This window comes from Vigna unguiculata, chromosome 11 (assembly GCF_004118075.2).
Source record: "Vigna unguiculata cultivar IT97K-499-35 chromosome 11, ASM411807v1, whole genome shotgun sequence".
NCBI classification, from domain to species: Eukaryota; Viridiplantae; Streptophyta; class Magnoliopsida; order Fabales; family Fabaceae; genus Vigna; species Vigna unguiculata.
This window is the reverse complement of record NC_040289.1, coordinates 34,277,248-34,303,290: the sequence shown is the minus strand read 5'-3', so window position 1 is coordinate 34,303,290 and position 26,043 is coordinate 34,277,248. Positions and strand designations below refer to the sequence as shown.

Genomic DNA, 26,043 nt, shown 5'->3' with positions numbered 1-26,043 from the left:
GACATCTATCTTTTATTACCCAGATTTCGTGGTTATTTTGTCATACCTAACAATTTTATTGCATCATTGTATTTTCTAGGTTTGCTACATTTGTAATATGGTTCACTGCCGCAGATTTAACATCAGGTTTGAAATAAACTTTTGATCAAACTTTTTTTTCTGTTTATGTATATCTAATTGTTGCTTATCTGTATTTTTTCACTTTTCGGACCCTTCATCTTCTTTACTTTTCTACCTTCAAATCTCTTTTTCAGTTTTTTTTTCGTTCATGGTATTTTTTAATACAGCATTTAATCAGCACATCTCTTTATTGTTACCTTCAAAGCGATTTTTTTTAGTGTTTTCTCAACCGAAACACTCATTTCTTCTTCTTTTTTGTGAGATCTAGGTTTTTCAATCGTTATTTTAGACTTCTAAACCCAGAAGTCGTATTCATCTATCTTTGTGGATTACCTTCATGCTTTTTTTATTACCCAGATTTCGTTTTTATTTCTACTTTTCTCCAGCGAACAACTCATTATTCTTTGATTTTGTCATAGCTAACAATTTTATTGCATCATTGTATTTTTTCTGTTTATGTATATCTAACTGTTGCTTATCTGTATTTTTTAACTTTTGAGACCGTTCATCTTCTTTACTTTTCTACCTTCAAATGTCTTTTTCATTTTTTTTTCGGTCATGGTTTTTGTTCATCATTTAATCAGCAGATCTATTTATTGTTAACAACTTACACTATATTTTGGCAAAATATAGTGTAAATATACAAACCCTTCATGTTCTTTATTTTTCTTTCTTAAACTTTTTCATTTTTTTTTTCGTTTTTGTTTTTTTTTAATAATTCATTCTATCACCAAATCTACAAATTTTAACCCAATATTCGTTTTCATTTGCACATTTTTCAAATCACCCTTCACCGCTTCAAATACTGCTTTTATAAATCTCCAAATTAACCTGTCAATCAGTATTCAAAAGCATTAAATTTCGCACTGCTCGAGATAATGATGAATAAACTGATCCATCACCTGCCACACGTTTTCATTTGCACATTTTTCAAATCACCCTTGACCGCTTCAAATACTTCTTTTATAAATCTCCAAATCAACCTGTCAATCAGTATTGAAAAGCATTAAATTTCCCACTGCTCGAGATAATGATGAATAAACTGATGCATCACCTGCCACACGTTATAATTATTAAAGTTTATTATATTCCAATATTAAATATACACCATCCTCAAAAAAAGCAACATTACAAAATTACATTAAAAAATTGTACTTATACTTTTACGACGTTTCATAATTTTTATTTTTATTTCACGTTTAATTTTTGAATTGGTATTTATTAACCTCTACTTTTACCACTTAAGACTATTCACTTTGTACGGATACTTCCAACAGGTCTGACTTCTCCTATTTCTTTTATATATATTCCCTGTGTTTACCAATTCAAAGTCAGACATTTGATTTCTCTACTGTGAACCATTTTCTTCTCTTACAATTTTACTTCATCACCAACCTATTCTGCTTCAATGGAACCCATGCCCACACCACAATCCATACTTTCTTCAGATCTGGTTGGCGGATTCATTTCTATGTTTTTGATAGACCAGGTATATTTTTTTATTCAATGTTAAATAAATACTTTTATTTATTTATTCTTAACTTATTGATCTTTTAAGGACTGTGGACACGTCGACCGAGTCTTCATCATACGTTATTGGAAGGACCTTGGTGCTAAATGGACTGTTGTGGATTACCAAAGTAATGTTCACCATGTTACTTACAACATGGATATTCACACTCCAATGATTACTCAAGGCTGGAACCAACTAAGATCTTTCTATGGAGATCAGTCAGACAAGTTGGTTGTGTTCAAATACGTGGGAAATTCATCTTTCGTAATCCACGTCTCTAAACGTTCTGCAAACACAGGAATCAAGACCAAGTTCCTCAACAATGTTGCCATACGTCGTCCTCTCTCTATGTCGAACTTAATCCATTTTACTGTTGAACTATCCACATACTACTGTCAAGCAAGCGACCTGGTTAGTTTTGAATTTTTAATATTATTTTAAATTTCCATTGCTTTATAATAATTAATATCTCTTGACATTCTTTTTTCAGTATTTGAAGAAAGAATTTGCTACTTATTTTCAAAACAGTGGACTTTCTTCTGTTGTTTTACATGGACCCCGAGGCAAGGTCGAGTGTAAATTGATAATAAGACGTAGGTCTGTTAAGATAGGATCTGGCTGGAAAGACTTTTGTGCTCTTCATCAACTCTCTGTACAGGATCACCCTGAATTATTTTTTGAAGTTGAAAGTCAAAGAACAAGCAGAGATATCAAAGTTCTTTATCCACTTTTTTGGTTTTAAAGTTGTAATTTTTTATTTTATTTAGTTTGAACTTTTTATATTGCACTCTTACTTTGTATTCAGTTATTATATATCTCAATATATAAGTTAAATTTTGTTCACTTTTATTATATGTATTTTATTATTTTGTATTATTTTTGGTTCGTCTTCATTTTAGTAATTATAATTTATTCTTAATTTCATTTTTACTTAACAATAATGACCATAACACAAAATGAACTATGATTAATTATTATTATTAGAATCTTTTAAGTTATAAATGAATTATAATCTGTTTAACCATTTTTTAATATTAATTGAAATAGAAATTTGAAATGACTGTTTAGAAAGCTTTTTGTATTTCACCGCCTTCAAAAAGTGGTTTTAATTGTCTTCAAATCAACCTGTCAATCAGTTTTCAAATCCATTAAATATCGCACTGCTCGAGATAATGATTACTAAACTCTGGATCTCCTCTGCTACACGTTATATTTATTAAATAATAAATCAGAAGCCAACAAACGTTTCATTTTTTAAAATTTCTTTTCATTTCTCAAGATCAAATTAAATGCACTGACCACATTACCGTAATCAACACTAAAACGTTTTGATTACCATTTCATCTCTTCACATTCAAACGATTTTCAAGACGCTAATAATGACTGGTCTATGTAATCAACACTAAAACGCTTTGATTACCGCTACATCTCTTCACATTCAAACAATTTTCAAGACGTTAATAATGACTGCTCTATGTAATCAACACTAAAACTCTTTGATTACCGCTACATCTCTTCACCTTCAAACACTTCTGAAGACAAAAATCATGACTGGACTACGCAATCAGCTACATCTCTTCACATTGAAACACTTTTCAACACGAAAATCATGATTGCACTGCGCAATAAACAGTAAGACTCTTTGATTATCGTTGCATCTCTTCACATTCAAACACTTTTCAAAACGAAAATCATGATTGCACTGCACAATAAACACTAAAACTCTTTGATTATCGTTGCATCTCTTCACATTCAAAGAACTCTTCTTTCAAGTATACGCATCTGTGTTCATCTGTTTAAATCAGATTTTCAGAAGTGCTTCTCCATTACACGGAAGGTATGTATGCATAATTATTACACTTTTATTACCTAGGCTTCTGTTCATCATCTTTTTTCTTTATCATCTTCTCCGTTTCATCATCACCATTTTCTTTTCTATTGCACAAACATTTTTAAACTGCTCTATCCTCACCATCTTCTTTTCCATATCACAAACATATTTGATTACTAAGACCTCTCTTCACAGTCAAAAACCGCACCTTCCTCTACAATTTACAACTTATCTTCTTTTTCTCATACTCATCTGGGCTAATCTTTCTGATACCAAAGCGCTTTCCATTACACAAAGGTATGCATGTTTAACTTTTATATTTTTATGAACGACAAGTTGTACATGATCGTCTTTTATGTTTCATCATCTTTTCTGTTTCAGCAACTTTGATGTTTCATCATCTTCAATGTTTCATCATTTTCTCTGTTCCATCATCATCATCATTTTCTTTATTTCTCATATTCTCTTTTTGATCATCAACCACTTCTACAAATTTTTTTAACGTATTCATGTTAAACTTTTAACTTTTTTATGAACTACACTTCTCTTGACAGTCCACATCCAAAAATTTGTTTCGTGATTTTCTGTTTTTCATCATAACCATGTTAAAGTTTTACCTTTTTATGAACTACACTTCTCAGATGATGATGTTTTCTGTTTTTCAATGTTTTTTAAATATTTTATACCATCTTCTTAGATGACGACGAAACAGTGCATATTGGGTGATCAATCCATACTTGCAACTAAGTGGAAGGGTGGATTCTTCACTATGTTCATCGAAGAACAGGTTTTTTTTTTAATTCATCACTTATAAATTATTCATCATTATTATTCTCTGTTGAATTTAAATAATATATTTTTCATGAACTCTTTTTTCTGAAGGATTTTGGTGACGTGAACCGTAAGTTTGTCATTACATTAGGCCGTGAATTGGGTCCAGTTTGGACAATTTCTGATAACAATGGTAATATGCACCATGTTACCTTCAACATGGATATTTATAATCCGAGGATTACTCATGGGTGGTGTGATATAAGAAAATTCTATGATATAAAACCACCCAGAGTATGTTACTTAAGGCATACTGGAAATTCTCTTTTTGAAATACACCTTTATGATCAGTGTTCAAAAACTACTTTGCAAAAATTTCAAAGTCATGTTCGATCAAATCTTCCACTCACAACGTCAAAATTAATTCACTTTGAGTTCCGCCTTTCTAAATACAACTGGAAATCAAGCTCTCTGGTGATCTTTCTTACCTTTTTTTTTGTAATCTGTTTACCATTAATTTTGTTTGTTTCTAATATTCGTTTTAATTTATATATAATTTTCATTTGTAATAATATTTTTTTGGTCTCCGCAGGATTTGAATTCAGACCTGTGTAAGTATTTTCGCAATAGTAATTTCTCAGAAATTGTGCTTTATGGTCCAAAGGCACAGGTTCAATGTAAATTGTTAATTAGAGCAAGATCGGTGAAGATTGGCAGTGGATGGAAAAACTTTTGTGAACTACATGGACTACAGGAAGGAGATATATTACTTCTTGAGGTTGACGGTGAAGAACCAAGCAGCCATGTCAATGTGCTTCTTAATATATTTGACTATTATCATGGCCTCTGAAATCATCCCTGAACAATATTATTTTAACGTATTACTTTTTTTGTATAGCCAATGTAATATTTTGTAGCAATTATAATAGACTTTTTTTACATTACATATATATATATATATATATATATATATATATATATATATATATATATTGGTAAATACAACTGTTTAAATCTGATATAATTTTAACTGCTACATATCTTCTTCCATGTCTACAAATCTGATATAATCTCGAATATCTTTGCCATTTAATTCATGTCAGAACCCCAAATGTCATATCATTCATTAAAGCTTTTTCAATTAAATTTTATATTTGACAACATATGACCATGGTTTATTTCAGATACATCTCATTTTTAAATATTATAACTAAAAAATAATATGATTTTAAAAAAGTAGATTGATATGACTTTTGCACTGCTCGAGAAATTTCTTAATTCTTTCCACATCTTTGTATTCCGTACCAATATCTGATATTTATAACTTTATTAATTCTTTATACGAATTTAGTTTTTTTGAATATTTGTTATTTATATATTATTATTTTAATTTATCCAACCGTTTTGTCTTCTGCAGCAAGTTTCTACCACTATTGTATATTGTGTATAACACTGTTTTGTTCTCTTTTTCTAAACTTTATTTAATTATTATTCATCCAAATAACTTATCTCTTTTCTCTGCCAAGTCTGGATTCATACAAACCATATTCCACGAAAGGTATGTCCTTTTTTATAACAAATATAGTTCGACATCAAGCGTAGCAGTTCATATGTTCTTTTGTACAGTTGTACATTTTGTTCATTTGTTAACAAATCCTGAAAAAACATCTTCGCACATTGCTTTTGGCTTAAAATTATTTCTTTATGCAGCCATACTTTTTTGCAGATCTTCATTGTTTCCATATTAGTGATTCAATTAATGGTTCACTGCTCAATACATCACGCCAAGAGGTAATGTTTTCATTTCAAAGTAAGCTTTTAATGGTTCATCTTCATCAGAAAGCTTTATTTCCTTTATTTTCCTTTTATATGAAACCTGTCAAAAAAACCATTGCAACACATTACTGGTTTCTGACATCAATAGCTGTTTTTCGCAGTTTTCACAAGAAAATGATAGTATGATTTCTGTAAACCTAGGTCAAATTTTTTTTTTCTATTAACATGTCATGTCTATTACTCCATGTTTGCAGATTACTTAATGCTTTTGTACCTCTTGGCTTCTTTAACCATTTCAAATTTTACAATCCAATCACGTATGAACCTTTACTTTTTCAAAATTTGCCAAATCCATGTTATCTTTTTCTTACTATCCTTGACCAAACAGATATATATTACTCTATAGCTGCTTTGAACCTTTTATTATTTTTTTTAATTTCCTTACTAAAATATATTCTAATTCATTATTATCTTTTTTATGTGAGTTTAAATATGTAACCAATGTAGTACTTAATTTTTTACTTCCATTTGTTGAATATCTTTGTGTTGAGATCAACATGTCTCTCTCTGAACTTCAAAAGCAAACTCAAAATGTAAGCCAAGTTACTCCAGAAAAGGAGAACTGGAATATCATTGTTAGGGTGATACGTTCATGGTTCGTTCCAGATTTCACTAAACAGAGGTGTCCTTTTTCCATGGAGTTGGTTATTCAAGACAAAGAGGTTATTATTCGTCTAATTATTTACCATCATTGTTATCAACAAAATATCTGTATGTTAAACATCTTTATCTTTATTATATTGATGTATTTCAGGGTTCTAAAATACATGCTTCCATCAGACGTACTCTAATTTACAAATTCCAGACTGAAATTTCTGAAGGTGGTGTTTATGCCATACAAAATTTCAGTGTTGCTCCAAATTCTGGAATTTACAGAACTACGCACCACCCTTATAAGATTAATTTCCAGTTTGGTACCAAAGTTAGTTTGCTTGATGGTAACTTGGTTCCTGATGTGAAACCACAATACACACCTTTGTCATTATTGACAACCACTGGATTCGATACTGATTATTTAGTTGGTAACTTAATATTTTTTGTTTTTCTACCATTCATATATTTTAGTTATGAACAATTATTTCGTCATTTTATGTTATGACTTCTATTATTTTTTCTTTAGATGTATTTGGATTACTGGTCGGAGTGGGTACTGAAAGAGAATTGCAAGTTGATGGAAAGACAACAAAATTAAATGTCATTGCAATAGAAGCTGATGGGTATTTTATTTCTATGATATAGTACATACCTTTTTATTTTTGTTTAAATAATGATTTGACATAACATTTATTGAATGTTTAGGTTTCGAATAGAATGTACTTTGTTTGGTATTTATGTCGATGAACTGAATGTATTTCTTTCAAGTGGAGAAGTACAAAATTGTGCTATAAGTATAGAATTTGCGAAAGTCAAAACTTTTCAAGGTAAACTTCTGTCACTTATTTTACTTTTGTTATATTACAATTTGTATTACCATGGTACTTTCACATGCACTATGTTTTTAAATGTAGATAAGGTTCAACTTCAAAATTGCAAGTTCTGCACTAGGATTAAGTACAACGTTAACTTCAAGGAGGCATCTGAACTTAAATCAAGGTAATGTTCAAATTGTTATTCATTTATTGCAATACTTTCTAATTTTTTAGTTAATCCATTTTTTTAACTTTAATTTGTATTGCCCAGGATGATTGAGAACAATGAATCTCCCTCTCAAGGATTAACGCAGCTGTCTCAGACTTCCAAAAATACTGTGGAAGAAGACTTTTTAACTGTTACACCTAGGACGACTATTCAAGGTCTTAAAGATTGTAAAGAGGTTAGAATGACTTCTAAATTATTTCATGTCAGTTTGTTGTTGTCAATACCTTTTTACATTAATCTTTTATATATTCAAAGGTTGCAACTTTCATATTGTTTGGAACCATTAACCATATCTTGGATGAGGATGACTGGTGGTATACGGCTTGTGTTTGCAACAAAGCTGTTTATCCAGATTCAAAGATGTTCTTTTGCGAGAAGTGTAACAAGCATGTTATAAAAGTCTTTCCAAGGTTAACTTTAACTTTATTAAACTTAATGCCAATTTACATATATGATTATAATTTTCACTTTTGGGAATTAATACTTTTATATATTTTACAGATATAGGATTAAGGTTCGAGTTATTGACTCATCCGATTCCACCACATTTGTTCTGTTTGATAGGGATGCAACCACCCTTTTCAAAAAAACCTGTGCTGATATGTTAGAATCTCATGATAAGGTATACTCTTGAATATATCAACTTATATATATACAGTAATAAGGACAGTGCGATATATCTCTCTGAATATGATTTTAAATTACTTTGTTATCGTAGATGAATGGTTGTGGGAATTTTCCTAAGGAGTTTGAAGAATTAGTTAATCAAAGTCTGCTGTTTAAAGTTGAAAGTAGGAACGATCAAACTTTCAAACTTGAACAATCTTTCAGAGTGAAGAAAATATGTCTTGATGATGATATAATTGAGAAGTTCAATGATTCTTCGTTGAAATCTGTGGTAATATATAACTTTAAATATACAGTTTACATTTTACAATTTACATATATTTAACTTCTTAATCATTTATTTTTCTTAACCTTCTTAAAGGATGTTTATGCTGGCAATGGTGAGTTTAGCAGAGAAAAACAGCGTGTAGTCAATGAGTCTACTGTTGATATTGTCGAGGTATACAAATTTAATAAATTTCATTTTTTGTTAATGACGTATGATTTTATTAATTCTATTTGTTTTTAAACTGTACTATAGGATTTATTAGTCAGATTTACCAAAGAAACAATTGACTGTGCATCCCAATCTGCTGACTTAATCAAAGATACTGCTACGAATGAGGATGGTAACACTTCACTTAAGAGAGAATCTGCAAAGAAGACCTTATCACTTGAATCCATCGAAGAAGACACTGTTCCACTGAAGTTGCTAAAAAGAAATATTAAGAAGGAAAAATTAGACAAACAATAGATGATTTTAGTTTTAATATTTGAAGACAATTTCTTTTATGTCTGACAATTTGGGACTGTAATATGTGTACGCATGGTTATGTCTTCAATTTCCTTTAAACTATAACTTTGATGTTTAATTTGATTATAACTATATTATGCTTTTATTATGGTTTTATTTGTTACAAATTGTATAATTTTATTTCTTGCATCCGCTGGTTTGTAAAATATTGTTGACATTTTTCAATTATTGTCAACAAACTTGACTGCCAGCTACATCAAACCGTTTTAAAAGTGATATTATGTTTTACCATCAATTATTTATCAATTATTTCTTATAATAAAATATAACTTTTATCAAAAACTTATTTAGAAATTCAAATTTATTAGTTATATTTATTTTCATAAATGCATCATATATTTTTCTTAAACAACCGAATTTAGAAATTCTTATTTACATTGGTTTTCATAAATAATATATATTTGGCAAACTAATTAAATGTTGTCACATTTTAAGTTATGGCAACACAATTGGCTGCCATACACATATTTGAATCATTTTTCTTTGTTATGGTTACCAAATTTATTAAATAAATTCCATTTTCATTCTCATATATCTAAAAAACAAAAATTTAATATATCATAAATTTACAACCAATTATTATATTTTAACCTACTACGTCAATTTCGATTCCATTTGTGTTAATATAATATATACATATATATATTAATATTTATCTCTATATGTTATATATATATATATATATATATATATATATATATATATATATATATATGGATTTTGGTTGTTACTTTATTGTAAAAATAACTCTTTATTTTATTATATATTATATTATATTATGATATTCTTATATTTTTAAAATAATTTATAACGTAATATTTTATATTGTTCTTTTATGGTCTTCCCGTTTTCCAAAGTAATAATTACATTACTGTTTTGAAATGTATTTGTAATCGTCCCGTCTTTTCATGGGGGATTTTTCCTCTATAAATGTTGATCTTCATTGTACCATCACAACCACACTTGAACATAAGTTCCGTCATATTCTCCATTTTTACTACTCTATTTCTACTTCCATTCTGAAAGTCCTACCAAATGGAGAACAACTTCAACCAAGAACAAGTTGTTAATACAATGAGTAGGTACCAGTTCTGTATTATCCACCTTGAGGATGAGGTACGTCTTTGGTATATTTTTATATACAGTTTTGGTTTTAAAAAAATTCTTCTACTCTTCTTATTTTTTTTCACGGATTTGAAATTATATTATCATTTTTTCTTCAACTAATTTATGTCGTTGTTCAAATAAATTATATCCTTGGAGGTTGTTGGGTTTGTGGATCGTGCGTTCGCCATTCTTTATGATCACGATCTTCAACGTCAATGGACTTTAACAGATGAAGAAGGCAATAGACATGTCGTCACTTATAACAAGAATTTACAGAAACCAATGGTAATAGGAGGATGGAATGATTTAAGGGAATTTTATGAACTACACGATAACCACAGTATTTATTTTGGATATGTTGGTCATTCTTGCTTCCACATCACTGTTTTTCCAAGTAAATGCAAACCTTTATCTATTGGACGTTTTCTTAAAAGACTTCAAGCAGATGAACCACTTTTCAATGGACCGAAGTTGCATTTTTGCATATTTCTGAATCCAAACCAATGCCATGCTAGCCATCTGGTGAGATTCATTTCATTTATATTTATATTAATGTATTTTAATTTTTTAAAAAAATTTAATCGATATCTTAAACGGATAAGTAATTTTTATTCATTTCTTTAATTACATTCTATGTGTTAGGATTTGCCTTCTGATTTTGGCAATTATCTTCGTCAAGGAAGATTTAAATACATTCTTCTTCATGGACCTCGCGAAATAGTCAAGTGCAAACTACTCTTGAGAAATCATCCAAAGAAGTCTAACAAAATAGGAAGTGGGTGGAAGGAATTTTGTACTGCTCATGGATTTGATCAACCTATTGACTTGGTGTTTGAAGTTGATCAGATGAAAAGCAATCAGAATGTCAAAGTGCTTACATATTGTAATCTTTAATTTACAGTTTCTTTTATGGTGTTATTTGAAACTTTTAATTATAATTAGTTTTGTTTTCATGTCTGCTACTTGGGTAGTTTTCAAGCTACAAGTTCATATATATTCAGCAATGCATATGTATTGTTGTATTTTGTTATTAATGAAATTTCTTTGCACATTGTCTCAAATTCTATGAATTCCAATCTAATTCATACATACTAGAATCTAATTTAACATTTTGAAATGAGTTATAATTAAACATAATTAAATATTACATGTATGGATATATCTTGCTTTACTATGTCATAACTAAACATACATGTATGGATACATGTTATAATTTTGCAGAAATCATGAAAAAAGAATGGCACATACTTGGTATGAAACTGTACTTTTTGTTCTACTATATATAGTACTGCATAAAAAATACGTGTTGTAGTACCTACATAAAAAGCAGATTTTTTGTTCCCTGTAAGAACAAATCAAATATCAAAGAATTACTATATATATGAATGTTTCTGATCTATTACCAGTCACCACTGCATGCTCTTACTATTTATAATCTTAGTCTACTGCTAAATACTTTTGGTAGTCTTACAATTGCTTCCTATTACAATTACAAATATTTTTGTTTCCATAATTGTGATTAGAGGTACAATCTGCCAAAAAAAGTTAATAAAAATCATTCACCAATATAGTAATAAAACAGAGAACACTTTTTCATCCATTGAGTCAACTTATCTTTCTTTTTGTTTATTCCATTGACACCTTTGAAAGTATTCCATATGTTTTCTGCTGAAATGGAGGAAAACGATTGTAAAAATGCAAGGCTGAGGAGGAAGTTGGTGCTACAACAAAGGTTTAATGCAAGAAGTAATCAACATGCAGGTAATCTTCTAACATATACCTTGAATCATTTGGCTGCACAATCTCTTCATGAAACATTTATTTACAAATTCTGTATTTCTATGTTTATATCTTCTTTGCAGATTACAAAGAACAGAATGCAAGGAAAAAAACAAAAATCGCCAACCATTGTTGTCAAAGTCTAAAAATATCAGTTCATTTTTTCTCTATTTCAATAAATATATTTTGATTTGAACTTCACAACATAGATTGATAATCAAATATCTTTGTTGTTTTAATAATAGATAGAAGAAGTGAATCTGATAAATTACATAACAGTATCCAAAGGAAGCCATTACAAGAGTTGCATCTTAGTAAGTATTCTTCTTCTTACCTCTTTCTTTAAACCGTGTTGTTACAGTGTTGTTACATGAATGCCATATGTATGGTTTTGTATTGTTGGACATAAAATGCTGCTACAATAAACATTTTTCAGATTTGGAAAACAACAACAATTTTCACAGTATTAAATCAAGATTTCAGTCAACAATTGGTAAGTTATATTTGTTTGTTTTTTAAGATTACTATTGCAATATCACTTTAACAAATTATAAATAATTGTTTATTTTAATGCAGTTTCTGTAAACAATATATCAAATTCTTCAACTACTTTAGTTGAAGATCCAATTCAAATAAACTTAATGACTTCACAATCCTCAGCTACTACCATAACATACAATACTCCTTGTGGTAAATTTCTATATTTAGCTGTATTTCTACATTGATCTTTAATGATTTCTAATCATTCTATTCATTTTTTTTAATGATTTCAGTTCTCAGCAATAGCATTCACAGAAGTTATGTACAAAATAATTACAATTGCAGTGCAAGTAAGTAGGTTTGACTCATATATACAAAAGTTCATACTGATAATGACTTTGAATATAACATAATTGTTTTAATAATTCTTTTCCATAGGTGCCACATCTGGAGTTCAAAATCATTCATATTCTGTCTCTAACAATAAAGTTGTCAAATATCCTTTTCAAATCATACAATCACTTCAAAACAGATTCAATCTTCATGATGAAACAACAACAGAACAACATTGTTCAGACACAACAAATGATGATTCAACAAGAACAACATATGAAGGTAATTCAGATCTTGAATTGCTAACTTATTGATTCCAATAAATTTCTTTTTTAAATTAGTAATTACTTTTCATTTTGCTAATATTGTAGGAGATAGTACAAGTACTACAATTACAAACGAATTGTATTGCAAAGGAGAGTTACAAGGTAAAGTCACACAAAATTGTACAGAATTTCATACATAAAATATTACTTGAGGATGGTTTATGTTTTTGTTCAGAACTACTCAATATTGGAGATCCTTGCTTGGAATGCCAATACTGTCAAGCTCAACTGTGGTATGAAGAAAGAGCAGAAAAAAGTAACACATCAAAGGAAGTTCAATTTTCATTATGTTGCCAAAAGGGAAAAGTACAAATTCCACTACTAAAAAAACCACCTGATCTTCTTGAAGGTTTGTTAAATGGTGTAGATCGTAGAAGCAAATCATTTTTACAGAATATAAGACTCTACAATAGCATGTTTTCATTTACTTCAATTGGTGGTAAGATAGATACTTCAATGAACAATGGTTCTGCTCCACCACAATTTATTCTTAATGGTCAGAACTATCATCGTATTGGAAGTTTATTGCCAGAACGTGGATCAAAGCCAAAGTTTGCACAACTTTACATATATGACACCGAAAATGAATTGAGTAACAGACTAAAGCATTTCAGGTTAGTTGAAATGAGTAACATATATGCTCAAGTTATTTGCTGAAATACATCTGTTTATTAAGTTATTTCTTTTCTTTATTATGTTTTAGGTCTAACAGCAAGGAATCTGATCTAGATCAATCATTGGTTGCTGATTTGATTCAAATGATTGACACTCACAATGTTCTTGCGAAATCTTTCAGAAGAGTAAGAGAATTGTCACTGCAACATATGGAATCAGATTTCACACTAAGACTATTTAGAGGCAGAAACAAAGACCCTAGAGTATACAACACACCTTCATGTGATGAAATAGCTGCTCTAATAGTTGGTGATTTTCGCAATCTGGATGTAGGCAGAGATATCATTGTCAAGAAATTTTCTGGTGAATTAACAAGACTGCATGAAACTCACACAGCTTTCATTCCACTTCAGTATCCTCTAATGTTTCCATATGGAGAAGATGGTTATCAAGAAGATATTCCAATCAGAGAGTCTCATTCAAGAAGTCAATCCAGGGTCAGAATTAGAATTTCGTTGCGAGAATTTATTGCATTTAGAATACAACAAAGATCTATAGAACCTGGAAATATTGTGAATGCATGTAGATTATTCCAACAGTTTTTGGTTGATTGTTATACAATGGTAGAAGCACAACGACTGTCGTTCATTAGAGCTAATCAAAAGTTAATTCGTTGTGATATTCTTAATGGATTACAAGAGGTTGTTAATAGAGGAGAGACAGATCCTTCTTTAATTGGAAGACGTATTGTACTGCCTGCTTCATTCACTGGTGGTACAAGATACATGTTCAACAATTGTCAAGATGCTATGGCTATTTGTAAAAAGTTTGGCTATCCTGATTTGTTCATTACTATAACATGCAATGTCAATTGGAGCGAAATAAGAGACTTTGTTTTACCAAAAGGGTTGTCACCATCAGATAGACCTGATATTGTATGTAGAGTATTCAAAATGAAGCTGGATGAAATGATGACAGATTTCAGAAAAAAGGACTTCTTTGGAAAAACCACTGCAGGTATGTTCCATAAGCATTAGTATAGACTTTTTGAATATTTCTGAAATTTCATTTTTTCAACTATTTAATTTGTTCTGTTATATATGCAGGAATGTACACAGTAGAATTTCAAAAGAGAGGTTTACCTCATGCACATATACTTTTATGGTTGGATGGAGAAAGCAAATTGAAAAATTCAACTGATATTGATAAAGTAATATCAGCTGAATTGCCCAATGCGGATTTGTATCCAAAATTGGAAAAAGTTGTAGCAAGTTACATGATGCATGGACCATGCGGACCTGCGAGATATACTTCACCTTGCATGAAAGAAGGAAGATGTTCCAAATTTTATCCTAAAAAATTCACATCTTCAACTTCTATTGATGAAGATGGATATCCATGCTATAGAAGACTTGATAATGGTAGATTTGTTGAGAAGAATGGAATTAAGCTGGACAACAGAAGTGTTGTTCCTTACAATCCACCACTTCTAATGAGGTATCAAGCTCACGTGAATACAGAGTATTGCAACAAGACCAATTCAATAAAATATTTGTTCAAATATGTCAACAAGGGTCCTGACAGAGCTACTCTTAAAATAAGCAACAACTCTGCACAATGTGACAAAGAAACCATTATTGATGAGATCAAGAGGTATTATGATTGTAGGTATTTATCACCATGTGAAGCAGCTTGGCGAATATTTGCTTTTGACATCCATCACAGATGGCCTCCTGTTCAGAGATTGACATTCCATCTTCCTGGACAACAATCAACTTTGTTTAAAGATAATGATGATATTAATGTGATCTGCAACAGGTACGAAAATGATAACACAATGTTTCTAGCTTGGTTTGAGGCTAACAAAGTTTATATCATGATATTAATGTGATTTGCAACAGGTACGAAAATGCTAACACAATGTTTCTAGCTTGGTTTGAGGCTAACAAAGTTTATACAGAAGGAAAAGAATTGACTTATTCTGAATTTCCAAGCAAATTTGTGTGGTTTGCTAAAGAAAAAGAATGGAAACCAAGGAAGAAAGGCTACAACATTGGTAGACTTACTTATATTCCTCCGGGCTCTGGAGAACTTTATTATTTGAGGATATTACTGACAATTCAAAAAGGTTGTATTGATTATGAAAGCATAAAGACCATTGATGGGAAATTTTATGAAACATACCAAGATGCTTGCTATGCTTTGGGATTGTTGGCAGACGATAAAGAATATATTGATGCAATCAAAGAAGCAAGTGAATTTGCTTCGGGGTATGAACTTAGAAGATTATTTGTTACTTTGTTGTCCATGAATACAATTTCTAAACCAGATATAGTTTGGAATTCTACATGGAGTATCTTGTGTGATGGAATTTTGTACCAAAAGAGAAAGGAAATGAGATTACCAGGTATTTTATACTGTTATTTTTGTAATTCAATAAAAATATATCTTTTAATTGCATTATTTTGTTCATGCAGCTCTTCAAATTGAGACTGCTGAATTACAAAAAATATGTCTCATGGAAATACAAGAAATGCTAATGTCAAATGGTAGATGTTTGAAAGATTATCCTTCATTACCTCAACTTGATATTTCAGATGTACATACATTCAATAACAGATTTATTGTTGATGAGCTGCAATACAATAAAGAAGACATGGCAAAAGAACATGATATTTTGCTTAAAGCACTGAATGATGAACAAATGCATGTATATCAGGATATCATGACAGCAGTTGTTTCAAACAAGGGAGGATTCTTCTTTTTATATGGCTATGGTGGTACAGGTAAAACGTTTATGTGGAAGACATTGTCAGCTGCTCTAAGAAGTAAGGGCATGATTGTTTTGAACGTAGCATCAAGTGGAATTGCTTCTTTACTACTTCCTGGTGGAAAAACAGCACACTCTACCTTCTGCATCCCACTGTTAATTAATGATGAATCAACTTGCAACATAGCGCAAGGTACTCTCCGTGCTAAACTTCTGATGGCAACCAATTTAATTATCTGGGATGAAGCACCAATGATGAATAGAATGTGCTTTGAGGCATTTGATAGAACACTAAGAGATATTATGCGAAATGTTGATGATGCCAATAATGACAAACCATTTGGTGGCAAAGCAGTTGTCTTGGGAGGTGACTTCAGACAAATTCTACCCGTTATAAAGAAAGGATCTAGGTTTGATATCATCAAATCAGCCATCAACTATTCAGAGTTATGGAATTGTTGTAAAGTGCTCAAACTGTCCAAGAACATGAGATTAAGTACTACAACAAACAATCAAACAGCCAATGATATCAAAGAATTTGCTGATTGGATATTGAAAATTGGAGATGGCCAAATGGATTTAAATGAGAATGGTGAGTGCATGGTAGAAATTCCAGAAGAGCTGCTTATTATAAATACAGATGTACCTTTATTGTCATTGGTTGAATTTGTCTATCCTCAATTTGTGGTTAACATGATGAATCCAAATTATTTTGATGATGGAGCAATCTTGTGCCCAACTAATGATTCTGTAGAGCAAGTCAATGATTTCATGTTGTCTTTATTAGGTGGTGAAGAGGTGACTTATTTAAGTTCAGATACACCTTGCCAATCTGATGAACAAGATGAAGTTCAATCTGAATGGTTTACATCTGAATTTTTAAATGATATCAAATGTTCAGGGATACCAAATCATAAACTCAAGCTCAAAACAGGTGTGCCAATTATGCTCTTGAGAAATATTGATCAAGCAAAAGGTCTTTGCAATGGCACAAGATTGCAAGTCAACCATTTGGGTAAAAATGTAATCTCTGCAACTGTAATTACTGGAAAAAACATTGGTGACAAAATTTTTATTCCAAGAATGGATTTAGTGCCATCTGATTCAGGATTGCCTTTCAAATTCCAAAGAAGACAGTTCCCAATTTCATTATGCTTTGCAATGACAATTAACAAAAGTCAAGGACAAACACTTTCTAGAGTGGGACTTTATCTTCCACAACCTGTATTCACACATGGCCAACTATATGTTGCTATTTCTAGAGTGAAAACCAAGAGAGGATTGAAAATACTTATATTGGATGAGAATGGAAATATCACAAACACAACTAAAAATGTTGTCTACAAAGAAATTTTTGAAACTCTTTGACAATGAACACATTATAGGTATGTCATTTCTGATTTTCTTTTAATTTGAAAGTTTGTATAAATATAGATGCATGATCTATTGTTGTAATTAAAATATTTGTTATAATTTTGTTGTTCAATGCAGGATGTATTGCGTAAAGTCCAAGACTTACAATGAACATCATGCTGATTTAAGAAGTAATCAAATTTGTGTACCAAAGGAAGTTATCAAGTTGATTAACCAAAAACAAATTATAGGTATGTAATTTGGTCTTCTTTTATTGTCATTTTTTTAAAGAAATTATATTATAACCTTAGAAGTTAATAAATATTACAAAATCAATTCCTATTATCAAAAATATTACATTTAAAAAAACCCGTGCGTTGCACGGGTAGAAAGACTAGTTATATATACAAAGAGAAACCATAAACCCCCACCAAATTATTCAAATTTATGGATAATGGTCTAAATAATGGAACGTGCATAGTTATTAAATAACTATATATAGTTGATATCTCACTTGACACTGATTAATTAAATGCCTAACATAATATTTTTTTTTTAAAGTAAATTTATTAAGAATATAAGTATTCTTTCATGTTACGATTCAAGCATTTAGATAAAGTAGTTTATTATGAGATAATTATTTTACAAATGTTTGTAAAAAAAATTAAATTTTACAAAATTCATGAAATTAAAAGTCATTTAAATATTAGTTATCCAAACAAAGAAAAAAAGGAAAATATCTCAAATCATCTTGAACATATATATTAATTGGCTATGAGTTATTAGAAGCTATGAACAAATAAAAGTGGGAAAAAAAACTATAATTCCCTTAAAGTCCATAAAAAAACACACTATAATTATATACATAGTTTTGTATAGATTCATTAAAAGCTCCAACCTTTGGTTGTTTTTCTTAATTCCCTTAAGTCCATAAAATAGGGCGGTTACAATTCCACATTCTTGCATGTCTCACACTAATTATTAATTAACCGAAAATTTAATTTTGGAAGAACACAAGAGAGGAAAAAACAAAGCAATGGTTTTGTTGAAGGAAACCATTCATGTGTACAAGGAACATTTACAACTAGGATGTTTCATTCATTTATTCAAATGAATGCAAAGCATAGCATTATTGCAGCCAAAGCCAGCTATCTTGAAAAGTAACATCAACATTGCTCTCTCTTTTGGTACTTAAAAAATTAATGCTTCCCATTAAGACAGCTTTGGTTTAAGGACACTCCAACCCACATGGGTTTGTGAGGAATGAGCTGGATAAAGAGCACAAATCCAGCTTGAAATTAGTTAATCATGAAAATCCATAACAATAAAAATATTTGTCAAAACTAAAACTTGTTATTATTATTCTTAATTGTACTATAACTTCAATTATGGACCTAAAGGTGCCCTATGAGGTACCCCTTTTCTTCTCCTTGAATTTGAACAACCATGTTGTAGGGTTGGCCTTATATGTGAATTAGAAGACGTGTTTTGGTACACTTGTTTGTGGATTCCTTCACGCAATTCTTCCTTTGATGGCAACCTTCTTCGCATTCCTTCATGCATTCTCCCTATTTCTTCGTCTTTCTTTGCGCTTAAGACAAAACTCGCATTCCCATTCTTCTTTGTTCCTACAACCTATTATTATTTATATAAATACAATAAATAAATCACTCTTATTAATTATATAATAACATAATTCTTCTGGGTATGTCAACACAAACATACAAAAAACACAGCCTAGGAAACAACATAGTTTGAAAAAGGAACACAAATTAAGATATTGTGAAGAATAAGGGAAGAAGTGAATGAGAGATCACCAACCTTGCATCCTAAAGAACAGAAACGAAAAGGATCTAAGAGATTCCTTCTGCAAATTTCACACAAATGAGAGTTGTTTTTTCCACCACCAACCATGTTATTGGTTTTTGATTGATTCTGAGGCCTCTCATTCAGAAAAATAACTCTAGCACTGTTGATAACATAAGTCTGAACTCCACTGATATCCAAAACTTTCTGAATCTCTGATACCCTCACAACATCATGATACGAAGATCTCCTTATCTGCATTACACTTACAGATCAAAATATTCAATCTTTCTCATTCTGTTGATTTCATCAATCTATATATAACATTAAAACTCTCTTAATGTCTAATAAAACATATAATGCATGAATGTATATGCAAAGATTGATACTTGAGAAACTAATTTTTTGCTTCTCTCAGATATTATAAAACTGTTGCAGATAAAACATGGTTCATCACATTGTGAGGACTAAAATCCCTTCTGCTAGACTCAACCATTTTCTGAAACTGTAATGAAGAACAGAAAGTAAAATACAATACCCACTTGAATTACTTGATGATCCTTGTGCCAAGATTGTTTGCAATAGAAACAGAATGATTGATCCTTGCAATCGAGGCAATACATGTTGCATTCGTTTTTGGGTGTGTTGATGTGAGTTTCGCACATGGTGAAGAATGTGGTGGACAAGAGTTGTTCCAGCCATGGTGGAGGCACCAACATCAATTCCTGAGAAAGACAAACACAGACACTGTCATATGTAGTGGACAAGGAAAAAACATGTGTGTATGTTTGAACATTACCATTGTGGAGGATGATTGTTATAATGTGGAAGTAACTTAGGGTTGGAGATTATTTAGCAGATAGCGAGGAAGACACAGGAGGAGAAAGAGGGAAGTTGAAAGGGTAACATAGGATTTGTCAACAAAACAATGAATGAAGTAAAGGACAAAGCAAGTGTGTTGTGTTATATAAGGTGACACCAACGGTTATAATGAAAGGATGGTAGGTCAAGTAGCTTTTGGAGCGTCGGATCATGAGAGATTATGTTCTTTCGAAGGGTCGGTCACGTTACAGCTACCACCATTCATTTCTTTTTCCAATATAACTTTTTCTTAAATATGGGTATATTTTGAAATTTGGAAAAACTTTAACATTTGGAACAAAAATACATTTTTTTTATAATTCTTTTAATATGCTTAGAATAATTTTTAATGAAGAATTGCTTCTAGAACACTATTATTTTTTTAATAAATATTATATAGAGGCAATTTTATTTTGTGATACTCCATTTATTATTTTCTATATTTTTTTCCAGAAAAAAATTTGTTTTTTTTATCTTTCTTTTTAAAACTTCAACATTTATTATATTTTTCCTATTATACCTTTATCTATTTTTAATTTTTTAAATAATTTACATAAATGTTTAGTGTATTAGAGGAAGAAACAGAGAGTGTGAAATAAAATAAAGTACACAACTATTTTATTAAAATAAAGAGAAATCTTAAAAAATATAAATTTCAATAAGATGAGGTTTTGAGGACGTGCATAAGTAGTTCAGTTCAGTGCACTTAATCTATATTATATATTTATTGTAACTTTAATTTACTTCATCTACACGTTAGAAGAGTAAATTTAATTATACCATTTTAGTTTAAACAATGATTTTTCTCTTCTAAATTATCCATTTTTGAAACTTCATATTATCATTAAAAAAATATTAATCAAATGAAGCATATTTTGAAAATGATTTTATATGGTAAAATTTTTAAGATCAAACACAATAATTTTTTTTTTAAATATTCTAGATCAAAGAGATTATTTTTTATAGTTTATATAGTATATTTTGATTTCTTCTTACAGAAAACTGGTTCATTTAACTTCTTTAAGACAAAAATAACTCTGACTATCATTTTAAAAAGTATTTGAACTACGATATATAGAATAACAATTGATGGTGATAATTGATAAGTTTTTTTAACATATCATTATAAATTATTTCATCATCATGTAGTGCAAAAATAGCAAAAAGTAAAACAGTGTGGATAATAGTCTTTCTTGAAATTATGAGAGTTCGTGTGTTTTGGAGAGGTGACGACCAATAAGATTGTTCATAATTTAGGAAAATTTCAAGTGTGTATACGACACAATCATATGATCTGACGGCAGTTTTTATAGCTACCTTTTGTGACAAAGTTGATCACTTTTGTAGACATTACCTGTAGTACCTATAATTATAAGATAGTGTTCCAATTGGGTTCTATTTCTTGTTGCATTAAATTATACACTTTTCTCCCTTAGTGGTTGATTTTTTTGTGTTTTTTGTGTTTGCCATAATGTCAGTTCAATTGTTCCTTAATACTGTTTCAGATTTCACTGTTTACAAAGTTAAAATTCAACTCTAGGTGCGATGAGATTGAGACTTTTTTACTCATATTATATAATGCTACATCAAAGTTTCCTTTGAAAATGTCACCTACAAATGTGACTGAGTAAGAATTAATTGTGTGGGATCAATCAAACATTACAACAAGAAAAAAAAAACACTTTCTATCACTGTGTTTTTTTCTTAATAAAAAATATATTTTTTAGAAGTTTATGGTTTAAAAATGTAGTTATTAGAATAAAGTAAAAATAAAAACATAAAAATAGAATAGAATATAAAGATATATTCACCAAGTTCTAATGTCCATTTATATATATATATATATATATATATATATATATATATATATATATATATATATATATATATATATATTGTGATCTTATTAAAATAAAGTAATTATTATAATATTTAGAAAAATTAGTTTTACTAAAATTTTCTTAAGTATGGAATGAATAAATTTGAAGGCATATATATTTTTATAAAATGTGGTATACTGAACAGAATTATATTTAAATTTCAGTTATTAATTTTTTTTTGTTTTAATTACTTTTAAAATATTGATATACTTTATTTTAATTCTATATACATATAGATGATTATATTTATTTCAATATTATTTAAATAAATCTTATTTTTTTTAAATCTTATTTTAGTAAATCATAATATACTTTTATCCTTTAACCTAATAATCCAATGTACCCTCCACTTAGATATTTTGTTCTGCATGAACTTTATGAACTTTATGTACGTTATTAATTTATTAATTCATTGTTCCCCCCTTAATCATTTACTATATATTCTCCAAATACTAAATCAACTAGTGTCATTATGTTTGTGTGAGAATAGGGTCATTAATATCATATAAAAACAATACATTATTGGTGAAGAAAATTAAAGTTAGTATAGATGATTAAAGTAACTTTGGGAAAAGGAAGGGCTCATTATTCAAAGCTAAAATACAACGTGATTAAACTATATTACATCTCATACATTTGTTCGGTCTGAACAAATAATAAATACTAATATTATATTTAAGGATATCAATGGAGTGCGTAGAGTACATATAGTAGCTCATTCGTACCTTATCCGCGGGTAGTAGCTCATTTGTACCTTATCCGTTAAATAAATATCTGTCTCGTACCCGTATTTATATCCATCGGGTATCCGTTATGCGGTTACCTGCATAATTTTTTAATATTCACAAATATCCATGGGTATCGACAGGTATTTACAAAAAAAAAATATTTAACAACATATTTTAATAGTAAATTCAAATAAAATACAATACAGAACATTCACAAATTTTAAACAAAGTCCAAATAACTAATTTAAATAGTGTTGAATGACGGTTTATAAAGAAATGAAATTTTTAAAAAATTAATTGATAAAAAAATAGCTCATTCAAAATCAATATGTTAATATTTTAATCATATTTTTTTAAAATTTTTTTATTTAAATTAGAGTATAGCGGGTATGGGTATCTATGGGTATGGATACTATGATACCCTTACCCGCCATGCTAACATGCGATTATTAAAAATACTCGTACCCGTTAGTCCGTGAGTATCCATTTGCAATATTCATTTTCTACCCATTATGGATTTTATCCACGGATACCCATGAGTACAAATTTTTTTGATATCTCTGATTATATTTTATATATAGTTTTGAAAAAACAATTATATTTTTAATTATTTATAGATTCTTTAATCATACATTTCTTTTGTCTAATTTATATTTAAATATAAAAGTAATGTATAAAAAAATTATATATTTTTTAAAATAGAAGTTTAAATTGTTCTAGAGAATTTATGAAATCATTTGTAGACTTTCACTCTATTTTTATTATTTCTATTTTTTATTATTTATAATCTTTTTAATTTCGTTTGAATGGTCTCTTATATTTCAAAGTAATGACAAGATAACCAATAATAAAAGAATATATAGATTGAACCATATTTTATTAAATTTCTATTTTTAACATTTTGTTTTGAAATAAAATTGTAACTTGACTGAATATTCTTTAGGTGAGTAATGTATTTAAACAGTGTATTTAACTTTAGTTAATTTAAATTTAAAAGTTGTTTAACTGCATCAACATTCTTAAATTTAAGATCTTATCACTATTATGAAAAAATTTATCCAATATTACAATTATTCCTTGAACTTTACCTTCTTATCCTCAAATGTACGAATAAACATAGGCCACATACTTCCACTAGCTTCAAAAATGATTTTTGGTCAAACAAGATTTTTGTCTATAAGAGAATGTGATCACTTTTTGTTTCATGAGTTAAGAACATTTCTCTACAAATTTTAAACCAAAACAAAAAGTACAATAATTTCCAATCAAACACAACAGAATTTCTTGTCTTTGGAAAAAAGTTTTACAACCTTCCAAAAAAGATGGTTTCATAAGTTTGTTCTTTTGAAAAGTTCACCTAATCCCAAGCAAGACCATTATTACATAGTAGTTTGTAAGAGTCTTAATACAATCTGTTGCAGAAAATAGAAGAAAAAGAGAGACCAAGCACATAAAAATGAGGTAAAATGAAAACTTAAAAGATATATTTGTTATTGTCCCACTTAATTTCAATTTCTTTTCAAACTTTTAGAATTGGGTTAAAATGGAATCGGCCCAACACTGGTCGTGAAGGTCCAAAAGCCCAACAACACAAAAGCTGAACATGAGAAGAGAATTTGTGTGGATCTGTGATTTTTTGTTAATATTTATAGCAAAAACTGAATGTGTGAATTAGGTACAGAAGCATGAGGTATAGCAAACATAAGCTTCTTCTTCTATCACCATTTTATAATTTATATCTATATATGCATACATAATTTTATGCCCAACTAGTTTTTTTTTTTTCAAAAATAACTTTTATATTTTTTTACATGATTCACCGAAAGACAATTTCTAAATACTAACAATTTTAGTAATAAATAATTATTAGTAAGTATAGTAACCAATTTATAAAATTAAAAATGATTGGTTAGTAAAATAGTCATTATTATAAATAAAAAATTATAAATGATTATTAAATTAGTCTTAAAATTAGCTACCATGGTTTTGACTACCAAAAAAATTTGGTCACTAAAAATTACTTACCTAGGTTTTAGTCACTAAAATGATTTTTTTTTTCTAAATTAGTCTCTAATTATCAGTGACTAATTTAGTGGCAAATTATAATTTTTTATTTATAATAGTGACTATTTTAGTAACCAATCATTTTTAATTTTTTAAATTGGTATCTAAATTGATCACTATAATGATTAACTATTTTTAATTTTTTAAAATCAGTTTCTAATTAAATATTTTTTTTTGTAGTGATTAAATATGTTTTTAATTTCTAAATTTAGACACAAAATTATAATTTGTCTTTGTTCTAAACTTTGATATATTTTGTTGTCTCTAAACTTCAAAAATAAATAAATATCATTTTAACTTAATGACGTTGAAACCTTTGTGTTAAATGATATTCTAGGTTGCATTTGAACTATTTACATCATTTTACACATTCTAACTCAAATGTTAGTTTAAAATATTATTTACACATGAAGAAAATAATATTATTGAATTAAATTGACTGTATTTATTTATTTTTAAAATATGAAGACTAAAATATATATTGAAACAAAATTTAAATTTAAATTTAGGAATACAAATATATATATATATATATATATATATATATATATATATATATATATATATATATATATATATATATATATATATGAAAATATTTATATTTAGTTCGTGGTTTTTAAGGAGAGATTACATATTTTTATATTAAATGTAACATTTTTTTTTAAAGTAGTTATCTTTTTTTAGACATTACATGGCAGTGTAAGTGAAGAAGCTACCCAAACCAAAATGACAGCTATGCTATTAATTCACAACATGGTTAATTTATGGAGAAAATAATAATTGACGAACAAACCAAAGTGACTCTCCCT

General features: G+C 29.0%; 4 protein-coding genes across 4 annotated transcripts; 3 read left to right on the top strand and 1 right to left on the bottom strand.

The window, feature by feature from the left end:
* The first annotated feature begins 1,721 nt into the window (after nucleotides 1–1,721).
* On the top strand, nucleotides 1,722–2,415 carry LOC114168294. Its single transcript, XM_028053050.1, has 2 exons — nucleotides 1,722–2,044; nucleotides 2,124–2,415. Exons 1-2 carry the CDS (start codon nucleotides 1,787–1,789, stop codon nucleotides 2,373–2,375), a joined length of 510 nt encoding a protein of 169 aa, XP_027908851.1. The 5' UTR covers nucleotides 1,722–1,786; the 3' UTR covers nucleotides 2,376–2,415.
* A 4,153-nt stretch (nucleotides 2,416–6,568) lies between these two features.
* On the top strand, nucleotides 6,569–11,130 carry LOC114170394 (replication factor A protein 1-like). Its single transcript, XM_028055872.1, has 14 exons — nucleotides 6,569–6,733; nucleotides 6,826–7,093; nucleotides 7,192–7,288; nucleotides 7,371–7,492; nucleotides 7,580–7,664; nucleotides 7,752–7,884; nucleotides 7,965–8,119; nucleotides 8,211–8,331; nucleotides 8,428–8,607; nucleotides 8,698–8,775; nucleotides 8,857–9,012; nucleotides 10,156–10,245; nucleotides 10,393–10,521; nucleotides 10,879–11,130. The coding sequence occupies exons 1-14, from the start codon at nucleotides 6,569–6,571 to the stop codon at nucleotides 11,128–11,130; spliced, it is 2,031 nt and encodes a 676-aa protein (XP_027911673.1).
* A 779-nt stretch (nucleotides 11,131–11,909) lies between these two features.
* On the top strand, nucleotides 11,910–17,907 carry LOC114170393. The gene is made up of 11 exons (XM_028055871.1): nucleotides 11,910–11,997; nucleotides 12,452–12,508; nucleotides 12,592–12,705; nucleotides 12,789–12,845; nucleotides 12,934–13,110; nucleotides 13,200–13,256; nucleotides 13,330–13,768; nucleotides 13,858–14,786; nucleotides 14,876–15,587; nucleotides 15,671–16,176; nucleotides 16,247–17,907. The coding sequence occupies exons 1-11, from the start codon at nucleotides 11,910–11,912 to the stop codon at nucleotides 17,905–17,907; spliced, it is 4,797 nt and encodes a 1,598-aa protein (XP_027911672.1).
* Nucleotides 17,908–18,842: 935 nt separating this feature from the next.
* Nucleotides 18,843–20,636, bottom strand: LOC114169077. The gene is made up of 4 exons (XM_028054097.1): nucleotides 20,498–20,636; nucleotides 20,241–20,423; nucleotides 19,714–19,953; nucleotides 18,843–19,527 (listed from the first exon to the last, which is right to left on the bottom strand). Exons 1-4 carry the CDS (start codon nucleotides 20,498–20,500, stop codon nucleotides 19,279–19,281), a joined length of 675 nt encoding a protein of 224 aa, XP_027909898.1. The 5' UTR covers nucleotides 20,501–20,636; the 3' UTR covers nucleotides 18,843–19,278.
* Between the last annotated feature and the right edge of the window lie 5,407 nt (nucleotides 20,637–26,043).

Bases quoted from the DNA above. Each gene is read 5' to 3' on its own strand.
- LOC114168294 (XM_028053050.1), top strand. From the start codon at position 1,787: ATGGATATTCACACTCCAATGATTACTCAAGGCTGGAACCAACTAAGA. The intron at 2,045-2,123 runs GTTAGTTTTGAA...TTCTTTTTTCAG, and splicing joins ACTGTCAAGCAAGCGACCTG to TATTTGAAGAAAGAATTTGC.
- LOC114170394 (XM_028055872.1), top strand. From the start codon at position 6,569: ATGTCTCTCTCTGAACTTCAAAAGCAAACTCAAAATGTAAGCCAAGTT. The intron at 7,885-7,964 runs GTTAGAATGACT...ATATATTCAAAG, and splicing joins GTCTTAAAGATTGTAAAGAG to GTTGCAACTTTCATATTGTT. The intron at 10,522-10,878 runs GTAATAGGAGGA...TCTATGTGTTAG, and splicing joins AGAATTTACAGAAACCAATG to GATTTGCCTTCTGATTTTGG.
- LOC114170393 (XM_028055871.1), top strand. From the start codon at position 11,910: ATGGAGGAAAACGATTGTAAAAATGCAAGGCTGAGGAGGAAGTTGGTG. The intron at 12,846-12,933 runs GTAAGTAGGTTT...TCTTTTCCATAG, and splicing joins TAATTACAATTGCAGTGCAA to GTGCCACATCTGGAGTTCAA. The intron at 13,257-13,329 runs GTAAAGTCACAC...GTTTTTGTTCAG, and splicing joins TTGCAAAGGAGAGTTACAAG to AACTACTCAATATTGGAGAT.
- LOC114169077 (XM_028054097.1), bottom strand. The intron at 19,954-20,240 runs GTGGGTATTGTA...AGTGTAATGCAG, and splicing joins AGGATCATCAAGTAATTCAA to ATAAGGAGATCTTCGTATCA. The intron at 19,528-19,713 runs GTTGGTGATCTC...AAATAATAATAG, and splicing joins TCTGTTCTTTAGGATGCAAG to GTTGTAGGAACAAAGAAGAA.